At 36.0% G+C, this 16,933-nt stretch overlaps 1 protein-coding gene and 2 pseudogenes across 1 annotated transcript; 1 reads left to right on the top strand and 2 right to left on the bottom strand.

Moving 5' to 3' along the window:
- LOC133978510 (zinc finger protein 208-like) overlaps nt 1-16,933 on the bottom strand; it is a 355,630-nt pseudogene that overhangs the window by 95,817 nt on the left and 242,880 nt on the right.
- On the bottom strand, nt 678-5,515 carry LOC133978555 (C-X-C motif chemokine 13-like). The gene is made up of 5 exons (XM_062416819.1): nt 5,409-5,515; nt 4,526-4,643; nt 3,006-3,086; nt 1,284-1,293; nt 678-1,238 (listed from the first exon to the last, which is right to left on the bottom strand). Exons 1-5 carry the CDS (start codon nt 5,473-5,475, stop codon nt 1,176-1,178), a joined length of 339 nt encoding a protein of 112 aa, XP_062272803.1. The 5' UTR covers nt 5,476-5,515; the 3' UTR covers nt 678-1,175.
- LOC133978509 (uncharacterized) overlaps nt 14,214-16,933 on the top strand; it is a 455,381-nt pseudogene continuing 452,661 nt past the window's right edge.

The following is a 16,933-nucleotide window of genomic DNA, read 5'->3' as shown; positions in this document are numbered from 1 at the left end:
AAAATATTTCCATTTTTTGTGGATCATTCTGCGTAAAATTGGGAAAAGTTATCAAATTGTTCTTGCTAAAAGAAAAAAGTTTTTAAGGTGTCTTAAGGTTTTCTTTTCTCAAATGTAAAACTGGGTCAAATTAGACCCTGAACAGTATGTAAGGGTTAAACTCTCCAGAAGCAGGAAGAAGTAATTCACCACTGACCAATGAAGAGTCCCTATTATTTTTAACTTTAATTTACTAATTTTGAGGAAATTAAGAAACTATAAACATACAAACTTTATTTGTATAGCATTTTTTTTTAGGTTTACTGGGAAAATAAAAACTTGATTCTTTCAATTCATGCACAACTGAAATCTTGGATGTGATAGTAGCTGTTCTGGGGGCCACAGTGGCTCCTGGAGGCCCCTGACTCCGACGCAAGCTACAGTTACACACCAGCGTGATATGGAGACATTTCCCCAATTACATGAATGAATGAAAGACTTCTACAAAGGCTACAGCTGTATTTCACATGTGAGCAGTTACACTTCAGTTAAAAAACCAAACATGCTCAGCAGGACTTGTATCATCTCCCCCCCTTCCCCTCCCCAAACCCCCCCTCCCCTCCACGCCCCCCCACCACCTCCTGTAGGCAATAAAAATGTCATTTTTTGAAGAGTCTTTTTTGTCTTTGGGTTTTTTTTATTGGCTTATAAGAAAACAGAGGTACATCACGTCATGTCATATTAACATTCAAATGTAATTAAATTCACCTTACTTCATGCACCCATAATTCCCAGCATTCATAGTTTTCCTTGTTATTATTTAAATAAACGAATTATACACTTGAATTAAGTCAAACATTGCCAAAAAATGGGCGTGCAGGTGGTCGAGTGGTTAAGAATTCATGCTCAGCACTCCTAAGGATGCAGTCCGAGCCTGCATGCCTATCCCATAAGTTCCTGTCTCTTTACTGTCGAATAAAAGCGTCAAAGCCAGAAAAACAATCTTAAAAAATCTTTAAAAAAAAAAAATACATGTAAGAGTTTATAAATAAAGGTAAAATACTCCAAAAATAAATCTTAAAAAAGAAATTCATAATTCATTCATTCAATTAATTGATTGAAAATGAAAGATTATAAGTAAAGAAATTATACACTTGACTTAAGGTCAAACATTAACAACAAAATGTGATCTGAAGTTAAGTGGAGAGAGAAGTGCTCGGCACAGCGGTTGGGTTTCCATCATTTGGGTTTCCATCATTTGGGTTTCCATCATTTGGGTTTCCATCATTTGGGTTTCCATCATTCATGGTTTTCCTGTTATTAAAAATAAAAAGACAAGAAATAAAATCATTAAAAACTGGAGAGAATAATATAAATACCAGCAGTAGTAACAAAATACAGTAGCTTGGTGCTGTATGGTGATAACGGAAATCACAATTCTGAATGCTTTGGTTGGACCAAAATGAACACAAATTAAAATATTTAAAAATGTTATACTTTTATATAGGTGCTACACATTTTTGTCCATTGAGGCTGTTCTGGGTTAAATTATCTCCGTATCTATTGCCATGTGTTTAAGTGAAATGAATTGTTAATAGTTTTAATAAGATAGTAGTTATGAGGATTTCTTTTTATGATGTAGCAGTGAAGACTGATGGCTCTAATGGTTCTACAATAAACCCCACAGCTCCATAAAGCTCTGCTCATTTTACCTTTACATATAAAATAACATTTAACCACCAAAAAGAGATGAAAACATGATTAAAAGAGACAAAAAACCCTAAAAACAACAAAAAACAGACATAAAAATGACTAAAAAGAGACTTAAATTGACTAAAGAAACCCAAATGCTTCCAAAAAGAGATGGAAAAAATGACTAAAAACAACCTACAGTTAGTTTGAGTAACAGCTGCCATCTAGTAACCATGGTAACGTAGAGATGGAGAGACTAAAGAGACTCAAAACTACCAAAAAGAGACATTTAAATCATTATTGCTATGTTATATTTTCATGTCTTAGGTAAAATAGGACATGATATTGTGTGATAGGAGCTGTTTAGTGGTGTAAAACCTAAAAAATACACTCTCTCTGCTCTCTGAGACATTAATCAAGGTTTAATCACATTTATTGATCAGTCAGATCGACTATTGATACTTTCTAAACAGATCGGTGGTTAAGACTTTTTATGAGGGGTCAAAATTGAGGGAGAACATACTGCGAGGGTGTAGAATATGAACAGTATGTGCAGGTTAAAAATTACCATTATCCAAATAACCGACGGTGAACACAAGAGGGAGCGTTGCCATGGCCACAGTCCTTCCTTTGGACACAATGACATATCAGTAAATACACATTAATCATGCCAGGGGGCAGAGAAAATAATCTTTAATTAAAACTAACTAACACTCCCTGATTTTGTTGTTGTTATTATTGTTATAGTTTTTTAACTGCAGTTCCTCAAAATCTCTTTCTCTTTCTCAGTATCTCCAAAACTATCTGCTGACTGTTGAGGTTTCACAGTTCAGTTTCAATACATCAACAGTGAGCTGAAAAAGGAAACGGATAGACACATTTGGGGCAACTTCTGTCTGCTATAGAAAGATTAGAAAATGTAAGATGCTGACAAAAAGCTGTTAACGACAATTGACGACAAAATCTCTGTGACAACAACCATACACTGCACAGTTGAGTTTTTAATGATCATTATTCTGTTCATTTATATGTGTTTATCCATTAAGAATAGATCCAAATTCTCTGTTTTGTGAATCCAAAACCCCAAAATATTGAATTTACAATGTTATACACAGAAAAGCAGCAGAATATTTGGTGTATGTGTTTGATTTAACACACAAAACTGCTACATTTTTGTAGTTTTGGCACAATTATAGCTATTGTAAACTTGTAATATTGCCAGATTAACGTCTGTGGACATGAACGCTGTTAATAAAGTGAGTAGAAGTGATGGGATAACACAACACAATCATTGATAAAAAAAATACATTAATAAAATAAAATAAAAAACATACTTTTTCAGAAAATCCAACATACTGTCCAGCCAGTACGCATTTGGATCAACGCAAACTCTGCTGTCGTTCTTCCTGGTGACTCTGTGGAGAAAAAAAAATGGATTATATTTAATTCTTCAAGAGTGGAATTATTCCAATATTACAAACATGGAGGAAAACTGTAGTAAAGCTTAAATATTCATAGTTGGTTTAACCCTCCTGTTGTCCTCGAGTCAAGGAAGGAAGGGAGGAAGAAGGAAGGGAGGGAAGGAGGGAGGAAGGAAGAAAGAAGGAAAGGACGGAGGAAAGTAGGACCGAGTGAAGAAGGAAGGTAGGGGGGAGGAAAGAAAGAGAGAAGGAGGGAGGCAGGAAATAAGGAAGTGGGGAAGGAAAGGAAGGAAGAAAGGGGGATGGAAGAAGGAAAGAAGGAAGGGAGGAAGGAAAGGACGGAGGAAAGAAGGGAGGAAAGAAGGAGGGAGGGAGAGAGGAAGGAAGGAAGGAAAGAAGGAAGGTAGGGGTAGGAAAGAAAGAGAGAAGGAGGTAGGGAGGACAGAAGGAAGGGAGGAAGGAAATGAATATATCTACTGAAATACTGTAATACAGATATTTACCATGACATACAGTGGTAATCATTTATTGACTATTTTCACGTTGTGCAATTTTGTACTTTTTCTCCTCTACTTTCATTTTGACGATATAATTCAGAGGTGAGCGTTGTTAAAAAGGATATATGTGTGTAATCAAACGGGGCCCTTCAATGTTTCATCATCGCTCCAATGTTACATCAGTCTACTCAAATAATGTACTTTAAAGGAGTAGTCCAACATTTTGGGGTTAAGTGCAGTGCTAATTAGCGTAGCTTAGCATAAACACTGGTAGCAGATGGAAACAGCTAGCCTTTACTCTCTCCAAAGTTACAAAAAATACGAAAAGCAAGATACAACATGTTAATTTGTGATATTTACAGATATTGGTAGGCACATTTTTTAAAGTGATGAACTGTTTCCCGCTTCATCAAGTCTTGATGCTAAACTAAGCTAATCTAGCTGCCTTCAGGCTTCAGCTCCAATAATTACAGCACAGATACGGTAAGAGCTGTATCTTCTCACATAACTCTCTATAAGAAACAAAGAAGCTTATTTTCCACTTATCATAACAAAATAATCATTTGCATATTTCTATTTTATGCTATTTAATTATTTTACTAGATTTGAAAAAGAGATATTGTATTTCTTACTCCACTACAATGACTACAGTACAGTCCGAGTCATTCTACAAATAATACATATGATAATCTTATGATGTATGACAAATTACTACAAATAAAATACCCAAAAGTACACAAAACAGTGGTAAATTAGCTAATAACAATTATCCAATATATTAATATAACGCTGATAAAAGTAATTTGGCTGCATGATGAGTACTCTTCCTTTTATTTTAAACTCAATACTATTTTCATCACTGCTGTAAAATATATCTCAGTCATATAAGTTTGATAGATGAGATGCTGTAGTGTTTGAATCTTCATGAGTACTCACATGATTTCAGTCCGGCGACAGTGTCCTGAAATAGGAATGACCTCCACCTTCTTAATGGTCTGAACCAGGACTCGTTTAGAAGAGGTCCGCAGGCAGTAGCACCGTCCCCTGGGACTCCCTGCAAATGTAAGACACAGTTTAATGTGTATCTCACCTTGTGGTCGGCAACAACAGTCTGACTTCCATAAGCCACAGACATGACAACACAAATGTTTAAATCATTTATTTTTAAATCCTGAAAATCCTTAAAAAGCTTTTAAGTTTCACTCTATGTTTTTTTCAGTAACTTTCAACCAAAGTATGAAATCTCAGTCATGTGAAAGTAAGTGGTTTTACATCAGCAAACCCAATGCACTGAGAAAGACTGTAAGATGTGGTTGAAAGCTCCAGAAAAACTCCAAACTCAATAAATGAACTTTTAACACAAGGTAACTGTACTTTCAACTATACTACTAAAAGTTTTATACGGTTTTGTGTTTTTTAATATACACGTAGAATCTATTTTACAAAGAGTAATGTAGTTTTATGTTTTTTGACAAAAAAGTAGAAAATCAGCTAAAATAAAAAATAAAATAAAAATAGCAAGAAAAATAGAAAAGAAAAAGGTATATCTTGTTTTTTGTAAAACTGAGTTTCTACTGCATGATATCAAAATGTATATATATAAAACTTCTGGTATTGAGCAACATAAAAGGTGTAAAATAATTTAGGCAATTCAAGTCGTAGTATAAGTGTCACTATATGCAGATGATATCTTACTGTTTTATTAACTTAAGTTGCACAATTTACTAAAAAAATATATTAAACTGATAGAATAAGAGTTGATGATGAAAAAATATTCTACTTAATTATTATAATTGATTATTGAATATAAATGTCTTACCATGTACAGCGGCAAAGCTGCAGCAGAGGATCAGAGCGACCAGGAAGAGCTGAGGTTTAGTCGTCATTTTCTTGGTGGTTTTCAGCTCTCGGCACCAATGAGGATGTGAGAGTATTTGAGAGTGAATGTAGTAGAGAGAATATGGGTCTTATATAGCAGCAAAAATAGGAAGTCTAGCAAGTGTTTGCAGTAGGCAAACTGAACTCAGAAAGGGGGAAAAAAAGGGGCTCTTTGAATTTTTTTTTTGGGGGGGGGGGTTCCTGCTGAGTGAGCTAAGTTTTTCTATCTACTTTATCTACTCAGATTGTTGTAGACTAAAAAAAGATAGGTATCGAATGAATTATGTCAAGTAAGTCAATAGGTACTTAGATTGGTATACTGGTATCATCATTTTTTTTCATCATACCCAGCTGTACTCATGACTGACTTATTTTGATTTCACCTATGATGGGGTAAAAAAAAAAAAGGCATAAAATACCATTTATGTAGCCTTGAATGATTGACACTGGCATCAGTGTTTAATTGCTTTTCAGACAATATCCACCATGTCAGATACAGATGGATGACGAATCAAACGGAAAAAAATGGAACAGGTCTCGAATGCTTGACCCTGTCAGTGAGGGGATCGAGTGGTTTACTGTCACTGCAAATCAATACAAAGTGGTTCTGTGTGATCACTTTATCTTAGGGTGAAACATTTCTATCATGATGGATGTGGTCTCTTCCAGGATGACAATGCCCCCATTCATAGGGCACAAGGGATTACTGAATGGTTTGATGAGTATAAAAATGATGTAGTCACCAGATCTCAACCCAATTGAGCACCTGTGGGAGATTCTTCCAAACAGCCCTTATGAGCATTTTCTAATCTCAAATGGCAGGTGTCAGTGTCTTCCAAAACACCTATAAACATTAGAAAAATGATTCAATAGTGTTGACAGCTCTGTGGCTATAGGGTTTTGTTAGGTTTAGTCACAAAAACTACTTAAGATAAGGAAAAGATTGCTCATGGTTGACTGACTGTTGATGGGAGACAGGATGTGAACAGAATTCTCTACTGTCATAAAAAAACACCTCCTCCATGAGAGGCTTTTGTAGGTGTTATATGAAAGCCACACAAATGTATTTGAGTCAGAGGTTACAGTTATTATCTGTGGCCACAACAGATTGTCAGTTGTCAACAGGATGTTTTAAGTGTTTGAGCAAACAAACTAATGCTGATATTTTTTCTGCTGAGAGTATAGTTGCAACATCCTCAGCTCAGCTCACTTTCACTGGAATTGAAAAATGACATTTGCCCACTAAACTTAGAAACTACACCCATATGAATCATGGTGTATTGTAGGATGAAATAAAAACTGCACATCTGTCTTTCTAGCTTCCAAGAACCCCAGACTAATTTTCTGAATCTGTGTATGTGGGGGGTCATTTGGAGCACGACTCTACTCCTTGCTGTGTCTGCAGATTATTTGCTGTCTTTAGGTCTTCACTTGTTTGGTACATCAGGATCCCTGAAACCCCAACCAGTTATCTGACAGATCATTGATCATTGTTGAGTTGATTAAAAAGAAGTTGTGATCTCAAACTGAATGTCAAAAAACAACCAATGTAGTAGAAAGTCCATGCTATGCCAATGCTAAAGCAGCAATATGTTCACAATGCCAATGCTAACATTCTGATGTTTAGCAGCAGTATTGGGGGATGTTACGTTCAAAAGTAACTAATTACATTACAAAGTGTTAAGTGGTGACTGTCTCACATTACGAGATACGTTTACGAGAGGTAAATGAGTCTTCTGAACACAATTTAACTTTAGTGTAACTTGGATAGTAAACACATATGAGTATGTATTTAAAAAGGATTAAACTACTAAAGGCTTTTATGAGAACACCTACGTGAAAGTCACCATTTAACACGGTCACCAATGAAACTGAAACACCTGCTCTGTGACCTCTGTAGCCGCTTACTGGCAGGTCAACTCTGCCCCCCCGTTCAGTGTCCGGACCTTTAACACTGAACAGTGAGGAGGAATAAAGTAGTAACTGGAGACATGACATGCAATGACACCAAACTATAACAGAGGTTAATGTTAGTCTCTCGTCCATTGCTCTGTCTCAGCAGGAGCGGAGCTGAGTCCCCCATCATGCATCAGAGACAAAGTCACAGGTGGATTATATAATTAATGGGAAACACTGATGATTTGTCTATTTTCAGGGGTGCTGAGATCAATTTTAGGGGTGCTAGAGCGCCCTAAAAAGGGTCTAAAATCGCCCCTGATAGACACAATGTATATAATAAAATATATAACATGATAAGAAATGATTGTACAAAGTTTCCACAAACAGACCCGAAAGCAATGCAGCCAATTCGGTGCATCTTTTATTGCTGGTAGTTTTGATTGCACCCAAAAATCATTCAGACCCTAATCTATGGGTCTGAATCCAGTTTAGCTTTCAGATTCTGAAATTACATTAAATGTGTTGAACTGACTGCTGCTGTTCAGTTTAAAGTTTACACCAAACATCAAGTTCTGTCTGCAAAGTGCTGATTCAATTGTGAAACGTTTTTTTAAATATAAAGATGCAGAATCAGCACGAATTAGTTCGTAAAGGTTAAACTGTTAAAGCTGATTCATGTAATGGACCATGTAGGCGTTGAATGCGGCCTGAATAGGGAACCGAAAATACTCAGGAGAGTACCCTTAACCAAAGTGCAAGCAAAGTTGTACTTCTGTATTACCCTCAGAGGTCCGTAAGTGATAACCACATCCTTTATTATTATTGTAAGTAATTAAATAGGGGATCTTTACACCACCCCCACCCCCCAAAAAAAACAAATTAGACTGGAATTCCAGTTAATGAAAATAAGATGCTTATTCCAAGACTAAATTTAGATAGCTCTGTCATGTTCACTAATACCACACTCTGTCATGACATAGTTTCGGAAAGGTCACAAGAGGACAGTTTGGGATTGAATTTAAAATACAATCTCTTTTACATCGTATTCCATATGTGGTTTCATGAGTCCCTAATATTCACCAAATTCAAGCCTGATGAGTGCTAGAGGAAGTTTGATCAACAGAAATGAGTAACTTGCACACACAATTTTTTTTTTCTTAATTTTTAGTAAATGTGTGCCTTTAAATCTTTGAATTATTCCCTTCAAACTACTTTTGACTTCCATTTATTCTTGACATGCTCACTACGGACCAAATATTTTAGTTTAATCTTGGACTGAATTGCATGGATATACTTCTGGTGCATATATGTTCAGCACAACAGAGTTATCCTGGATTTCCTTCAGTGAAAGTCTGTTGCTGTCCTCTTAAATAGAAACAAAGCAAAAAGCGTCCATGCACTTGAGAGCTTTTACACAGAAATGAAACCTAATCAACACTTCATAGAAAATGGATACAGTTTAAGTGAAATCTGACAAAGTCTAGATACGATACGGTGCAATTAGGAACTGACTCAGTGTAATAAATGCTCCCACATCTACCTGTGTCCTATTACAATGTGAACAAGTTTTTCCTTTCTTTTTTTTAACATACACACATACATACAGGCTGGGTTAGAGGAACTGAATGTGGAGAAGATTTCCAATAATAGCTCTGTGGTCCAGACTAGAAAATAAAAAGGTTATCAGGACTAAGGTTAAACTTGAGAGACTTTGTTTTGTTTTCTATTAACTTTCAAGATAAGATGAAACTTTAAGGACTGCTGCAGAAGCAAAAGTAAAGCATACAGCAGAGAAAAAGAAAGAAATCATTCGACTGCAGATGGTTCCTCATTGCAGTCCGTGCACAAAACCCATCTTTATTCTATTATTGCCGTGTTGAGGCTTCTTTACCATAAAGTGAAGCCCATCAACCAACATTTGTAACCACTAAATTTGAATTTACAGACTGTCAGCCCTCCTGCAGCACGGAAACTGTGGACAAGCCACTTGGTACCCATATTTGCAGCCCCATATACACATGTTTCTTTTTCTTTCTTTCTTTTCTTTCTTTCTTTTTTATTTTAAACATTGCTTTATGCTCCTTTTAGGCCCTTTTATTGTGAAGCACTATGTGTGTGTATTTTCTTTCTTGTAAAGCCCTTTGAGCTGCATTTCTTGTATAGAAGGAATGAAGCTATATGAAGTTATTATTTATTTATTTTTCCTCATTGTTTGAAATCTATGCAGACATTATCCAAAATGAATTTACTTCAGAACAACACTTTAATTTATCTCCTGGTTATACTACTCCCTACTCTTTCCACTTTGTTCATATTCTGTATGTCAGCAGCCTCGCTACATGAAAAACGTTTGATCTTCAACAGTAACGTCTTACAGTTGTTTTGGTTTCCACCTTGAAACGAAACAATCACATCGGTTTGCGTCTTCATTTGAGGAAACTTTCCACTGCAGATAACGCTCCATTAACTGCTCCTGCAGCTTTGTCAGTTACAGTTGCCCTGTGATGTTTACAAGAAGTAACTTCTTATTGTCAATGCCATGTAGACCAAAGCTGCCAAAACTGATACTTACATCATTGTAATGTGTGAACCACAATCAGCAACAAAAGGTATAAACGTGAGAGACAAGGGGTTTCGTTTTGTCTCGGCTGAAGCCAAGCTGAACTGTGAGCCCTTGTTTTGCTGTTTGTTGTACGAGGCAACCAAGTAAACTGTGCCTACCATGGTTAGAAACTACAGATGTTGAACTGGAGTGACTGGAAGGAAACCATTAATGATGGGGGGGAAATACTTTATTTACTGATGATTCAATTCACTCTTTCTGTTTTCCATCAAACCTCTTTTCATGAGCAGAAGACAAATATTTTCAGTGGAAAAGCTCCAACTGTGCACTACGTCTATGATCCTACACACAGAGAAATAGGGGTATCACTTCTGTACCCAAAGGTACATTTATCAGAGAAGTACCCTGTAAGGTATGGAAATGGTCCTTGAGTTGATAACTGTGGACCTTTGTTTAATTTTAAAGGTACAAATTCATTGCTGACAGCAAAGGGTACATAGGTGTACTTTTATCAAATTTAAGGTACAAGCAAATGATGCAGAAAAAAATCAATGACCACAAAATCTCAATTTAAATAGAAAGCTGAGTTTATTGAAATGAGATAGGGTACTGGCAAATTCCCATTCAATTACTGGTCAGTTTGGCCTGGAGACAATTGTATGAGCTTAATTAATAATATTAATATATATATATTAATATTATTAAATGTCTGTGATCCTTTAAATGGATGACACGTTTCACTGCTTTTATACTCTTTTGATACTTTTACTTTTATTCCGATCATGATTGTTTCTTATCATGTTGGTTGTGCTGTATGCTGTGATGATGGTCTATATCACTGTTTATTTATTTATTATTGATGTGTAAGTTGTTTTTTGTATTATCACTGCAAACCAAATTTCCCCTCGAGGGACAAAAAAGCTCTGAATTGAACTACTTGCCCAACAACAGGGGTGCAACAAATATTCATTCCTGCATTAAAAACTTACAGTAAAAGTACATAAGTATCGTAAGAGCAGATTTGATGTTAATTGTCTTGTGTGTCATGGTCTGATTATGATTGGCGGGTCAGCCTATATAATGTGTAACCTTTTGGGGGCTCGTCAGGTGTTTTCCAACCGGAAGAGGGAAAACAGTTTTTGAACGCTTCTCTGCGCTGTGCTGTGCTGCGCTGCGCATGGTATGCTTCATGCGGATATATATATGAGATAATGTATGACTTAAAAGCATAAGATGTCAAATAAATGGAATTGTTTGCATCTATACTAAAAAGCAACTGGACTCTCATTCATCCCTTATGCAAAATCAAAGCGTGTCAAGAAGTTTCCTGTTGAAATGCCTCAGTGGCTTAAAGCATTGGCTTAGCTTCTACAAGTATTATGAGCTTGATAGTGATTTTTCCCTCTAAACTTCTCACATGGTTTGACGTCAGTAAAAGCTCATATGATCCACTGTTCATGACATAGAAACAGAGTGAGAATCTATTTTCTGCCACATGTGATGATTAAATGAAGCTTAGCGAAAGTTCAGTCAGAAGACTCTAAAACATACAGGCATAACTGGTAACTTCTGCCTCCTTCAAGCATGCTCATCTATTACCTAGATTTCTATGTCTACGGCGTTATTCCAATTGTTGCCAGTCACCTGTCAATCTCAGCAACCAATAGCAAATCGCCACACTTCAGCCTGAGCCTATCATCCTGTAGCGGTCCGTTTAAATGTGCCTCTCTCCCTTTGCTTCAGTCCTGTCATACAGCTGTTCGTCCGCCCCACCACCTCCCCATCTCCGCTATTCTCTACAGGATCTGCAGTCTATTCCCATCTGCCATCTTCTCTTCAGTCTCATTAGCAATCACCATCACCAGTGTCTGGACTTCATGGGGGATCTACATATATATGCAGCCCTTCAGAGATGATTCCTCATGGAGTTCAAGCGCCAAAGACTTTGTCATTACTAAGATTTTGTTCATTACATATTTACAATAAATATCTTTCTATTTACTTGTCTCTCCTGATTCATGTCAGTTTAGTTTTCTGACTCCGGTCTTTGATGTTTTAAGTCTCCAAGATCAACATACCTCAGCCATCAGTTTAAATTACTGTACTATAATTATCCTGTTAATTCCTTTATTGCAAAACATGTGTTTATTGCAGATCTCACCAGAAAAAAAACAACGTATTCCTCATTTCTTCTTTTCATTGTGACGCAGCAAAGATGTTTTGGCTGTTTCATTATGAGCCTTTAACTTATACTTTTTTGTAATATAAAGCCATTTGTCAGACACAAGAATGACTCGTTGTCAATTTTTATGTATTTTGCATAAAAACTAAAGAATTAAAAGAGTGTCTTATTATTACACTATAAACACTGTTAACTTAACACATCATTCATGTATTTATGTACTTTTTTATTTTTCTATAGACAATTATTCTATTATTTTGATACTTATCCACACTGATGCACTACTGAACTGATGCACCTATGCTGCTGTATCGCTGTAAAGACTAATAAAGGATTATCTTGTATTATTGTACTTGTTATGTTAAGTTGTCATACTGGATACATTTAAATTTTGTATCCTACTGTTGCTCTTCTCATTACCTGCAGGTTTTAAATACCATCCTTATGAAATATGTATGTGTAGAGCGCCCTCTTTCGGTTGGTAAAATTAATGAAAGAAATTGTGTGAGTGTGTGTGTGTGTGTGTGTGTGTGTGTGTGTGTGTGTGTGTGTGTGTGTGTGTGTGTGTGTGTGTGTGTGTGTGTGTGTGTTCATATATGTTTTCTGTGTATTGATTCTGGGTAATAAAATAAAACTCTAGCGCATTCAGTTTGGATGACTTCTGGTTATCTTTGATTGAATTTTTGAGACTCCAAAAAAACTTTTTTCGGACAACAAAATATCAGACATTGAGACACTGCACTAGCTCCACCTCCAGCAGCTACAACAGTAACATGCTGCTCTAACACTGATGCTTCACTATTAATAATCTAATGATGTCATATATAATAATATATCAGTCAGAGGGACCAAACCACTACTTTTACTGTAATACTGCATACTACATCGCTCATAATACTGCAGTACCTTTACTGTAATACTGAATACTACATCGCTCATAATACTGCAGTACTTTTACTTTAATACTGCATACTACATCGCTCATAATACTGCAGTACTTTTACTGTAATACTGCATACTACATCACTCATAATACTGCAGTACTTAGTTCTCTCTCTCTCTCTCTCTTTTACTTTTCATGCTCCCTTGCACACACGCTTCACTCTCCTGCCTCCTCTCTTCTTTCTCATCTGCATCGCTTCTGACAACAAGCTCATTCTGCATGTTTTTTACCGCCACCTTGTGGACTTTTAGTGAAATTACAGCAATAACTACCATTTAATTTGACTGAGTATGAATTAAAGGGTAGATAAACGAGGGTTACATGTGAATCATACACCATCAGTTAAGGTTTAACTGTGACTGTAACATTCTTAAGCTAAATGCTAAGTATTTAAAGGGGGGGGGGGGGGGAGTAAAACAGTATTTTAAAGGAAGAGTGAGTCATTACTCGTCTCAGGACAGGACATACCAGACTTAACCAGACATTTTATAAAATAGCACAAATGCACAAATGCACATTGTGATCATCATGAAACTGTTTTGCTGCTAGAATTTAAATTGTATATTGCACTATATTTTTAGGTTTATTTTTATTTTTTACTTTTATTTTATTTTATTTCTGCACTTTATCACACAGCCTCATCCTCAGACCTTGTTGTTCTTATTTTAGTATTTTAGTATTTAGTTTTTCTTATTATTTAGTATTTAGTATTTAGTATTTAGTATTTAGTATTTAGTATTTTGTATAGTATTTTGTATTTTGTATTTAAGGTTTTAGTATATTGTTCTTTGATGTCTTTGTGTATTAAGCTGCCTGACCCTAAATTTTCCCAAGGGGATCAATAAAGTTTACATTGATCTATCTAGGAGTTATGTGGAGGAAAGGAAGGGAAATTACATCAGCATTTAAGAAAAGTTAACTTAAGATTCACTATTGGGAACATTCTTGGGATTACATCAAAGGAAGTATATAATCACACAATCAAGTATCTAAAACTATTAGGGAGAATTGAAGTATTTAGGGTTTTGTTTCTCTTTTCTTTTTGCCCGCCAACCTGAGATGGCGGTAATGCGCATTTAAGCTGGTTTACCATCCGACAAACAAACCACGAACAGACGAAGTAGAGCACCGCACAACAAAGAGAAGAGACCTGCTGGATTTGACAGACCGGAAACAACTTCAAGAGCAGAATGGAGGAGATTGAAACCCCGGATTCAGCTTCTGCTAACACCGATGAACAGGTCAGTTTCTCGGCCGGTGACTTCTCAGACTCTCATCCGCAGAATCTGACTCCGATCCGCGTGAGCACACACAGGCGACGCTATAAAAGCTACTCACCATCTGTGCTTCTCTGCAAATATTTAGATTGAAAACAGCCTTATTATCATCAGGTTTGTTGCAGGAAAATGAATGATGAAAGAATAATAAATCGGAAAGAAGGTGATTTTCATTGGGGGTTGGTTTCACTTTATTTGGCATCGCTTCAAGTCACCTTCTCAGCTATTGAACAATTCTCGGTGGGCCACAAAATAATTTGTTTTGCAGACACATCTTGATCTGCTTTGTCACAAGTGGCAACAGAGGGGAGTCAGATTTTGTTGAGTCCCCTTTTTTCATATAACAAAATCTGACTACCCGCTTATAGCCTATTGAGACATGTGACACACACCAAATTCACTCTGCTGACATATCATGACTTCTACTACTTCTGTTTAAAGTTATTTGTAACCAATGGCAACAGTTGACAAGTATTATGGGGGGGTGTCAGATTGTGTTAAGTCTCTTTTTGTCGTCTAACAAAATCTGACTCCCCTCTTATATTGAGAATGTAAAACACACCAAATTCGCGCTGCTGTCATATGTTGTGCATGCTGTACAGCAACTGTTTTTTTCTTGTCAGTTAAAAAAAAAAGAAAAAGGTTTCCTATATGGTGATTAACTCATGAATAGCTGACCAATTTTTGGGCCTTCGATGTTATGTAAATGAGAGCTCAAGACCATCGAAGAGCATCATCTTCGCTGAAGACGATCAACTTGGGGTAAGTTTTGTAACAAAATCTGCCCTTTTAGCAATATTATTATTAAAATATGATTGTAATTTTTAAAATGACATCTGGACAGTTAAGCTTTGCAATCATAGTATAAAAATCCACATGCTATGTCTGTAAATAATTAGAAATAATACTTCTTTTTTTTTAAATGAACATAATTAACACATTACTGTTATTCAATGCTGTAACTCAGTTTTAAAAATAGAATTGAGATATATTACATGAAACTATACCACTATATGACCACATGGAAGTCAAATTGTTTGCAATTAATTATCCTAGTATACTTTGTGTAGCACATATAGCATAGCTATAGCATATACACACTCACACACACACACACACACACATATATATACATATGTACTGTATATGTGTATGTATATTTGTATATGCGTGTATGTGTAAATATATGATTGTCATGTTTTCCCAAACAAATCACAGATGTGTTGCTCTTCAAAGTACTTTCATAGTCTAAACGTCTGCACCTAAGACTGTGAGCAACTAATGGTAAGAAACAACAAGCTCTCATCCTTCAGTGTTCTAGGTAATTATAAGGAAGCCGAGTAGATAACAGGTAATTTGACAGGCAATAACAGTGTAATTGCTCAAATATAACCCCAACAACAACAACATAGATTATCATCACCTACTGATCAGCTTAATTGGTGCTCTGCACTCATAGTCAAAAAAAGGTCCTTCTAAACTTTACAACAAACAAACCAAGAAATACATAAATAAATTCTAAGCAGTGAGTGACATGAATAAGACCAAAAAAAAGAATCCAATAGTGCTAGGTTTGATAAATTTTCTTTCTTCAATTTTTTAAGATGGCACTGATCAGGGAATGCTATTACTACTGTTATGGAGGTTTAACAGATTAACAGTAGTGTTGACGAAGTGGTGGCTTCTGAGTCACTGTCAGATGATGTCTTGGCTCTTTCTGAAGTCATCCTCACTGTTCAAGACAGCATCAGTAAGAAAGAAGAAGAAACATTTACAAAAGATACTCCGCAGGCTTTTGAGGGGGGGGGGGGCAGTTAAGTTTTGAGGCACAATGTGAGAAGCCAACAGTGAAAAGGTGGCAAACTAGATCCAGACTTCCTTGGCCCCTTCATAATTTATGCCATTGAAGGGAAGAGTATAGAGTATAGACTTAATGGATGACTACGGGGTGGTGTTTCACAAAGTCAGTGCTGACCACCTTATCCCCTTCATGTCAATCTACATTTCAGCCTTTGTGAACCTTCTATATACTACCTTCTATTATTCGGTTTTATACAGCCCATAAACAATAACAAACAACTGTATTTAGGTAATAGTATTCAAATTGCACTGTACTTGTTCTCAGATTATTCTTTTTCATAATGTGTTAATCTCTATTTCCAGTTTGCTGAGAGCATTTTAAAGGAGGAGGAAGAAATCCACTTCCTAACATCAGATAAGAAACTGGTATGTCTATGGTTATTTTGAAAATCATTATATAATTTTTTCATTGCATACAATTACAGGGAATCTCTTTAAATGTTACCAACATATTACTAACATACAATCTCATTGGGTCAAGATGATTTTGAAAAAAAAAATGTTGTAGATACATCTTGTAATCGGTTTATTTGTATCTTCTAAACAGATGACCTGAGTCAGCGATGCTTCTTTTCCGGGGAAGAGAAATGTGACGACGACTCAGACGACCAATACTGGGTAGCACTGTATCTACCTAACACATTGTCTCTGCCAATTACACTAGTAATAATGGTCAAAATAGTAGTCATATTAATTTGATGTAATGTTATTTTACTTATGTGTTGTCTTTTTCCAAAACTTC

The sequence above is a fragment of the Scomber scombrus genome, chromosome 4, assembly GCF_963691925.1.
Source record: "Scomber scombrus chromosome 4, fScoSco1.1, whole genome shotgun sequence".
In the NCBI taxonomy this organism is placed as follows: Eukaryota; Metazoa; Chordata; class Actinopteri; order Scombriformes; family Scombridae; genus Scomber; species Scomber scombrus.
Note: the sequence above shows the minus strand (reverse complement) of the source record. Positions and strands in the feature narration are given on the sequence as shown.

Coding starts and splice junctions, on each gene's coding strand:
- LOC133978555 (XM_062416819.1), bottom strand. CDS start 5,475: ATGACGACTAAACCTCAGCTCTTCCTGGTCGCTCTGATCCTCTGCTGC. Junction 4,644..5,408: donor CAGCTTTGCCGCTGTACATG/GTAAGACATTTA, acceptor TTACATTTGCAG/GGAGTCCCAGGGGACGGTGC. Junction 3,087..4,525: donor TGTCGCCGGACTGAAATCAT/GTGAGTACTCAT, acceptor TTTTCTCCACAG/AGTCACCAGGAAGAACGACA.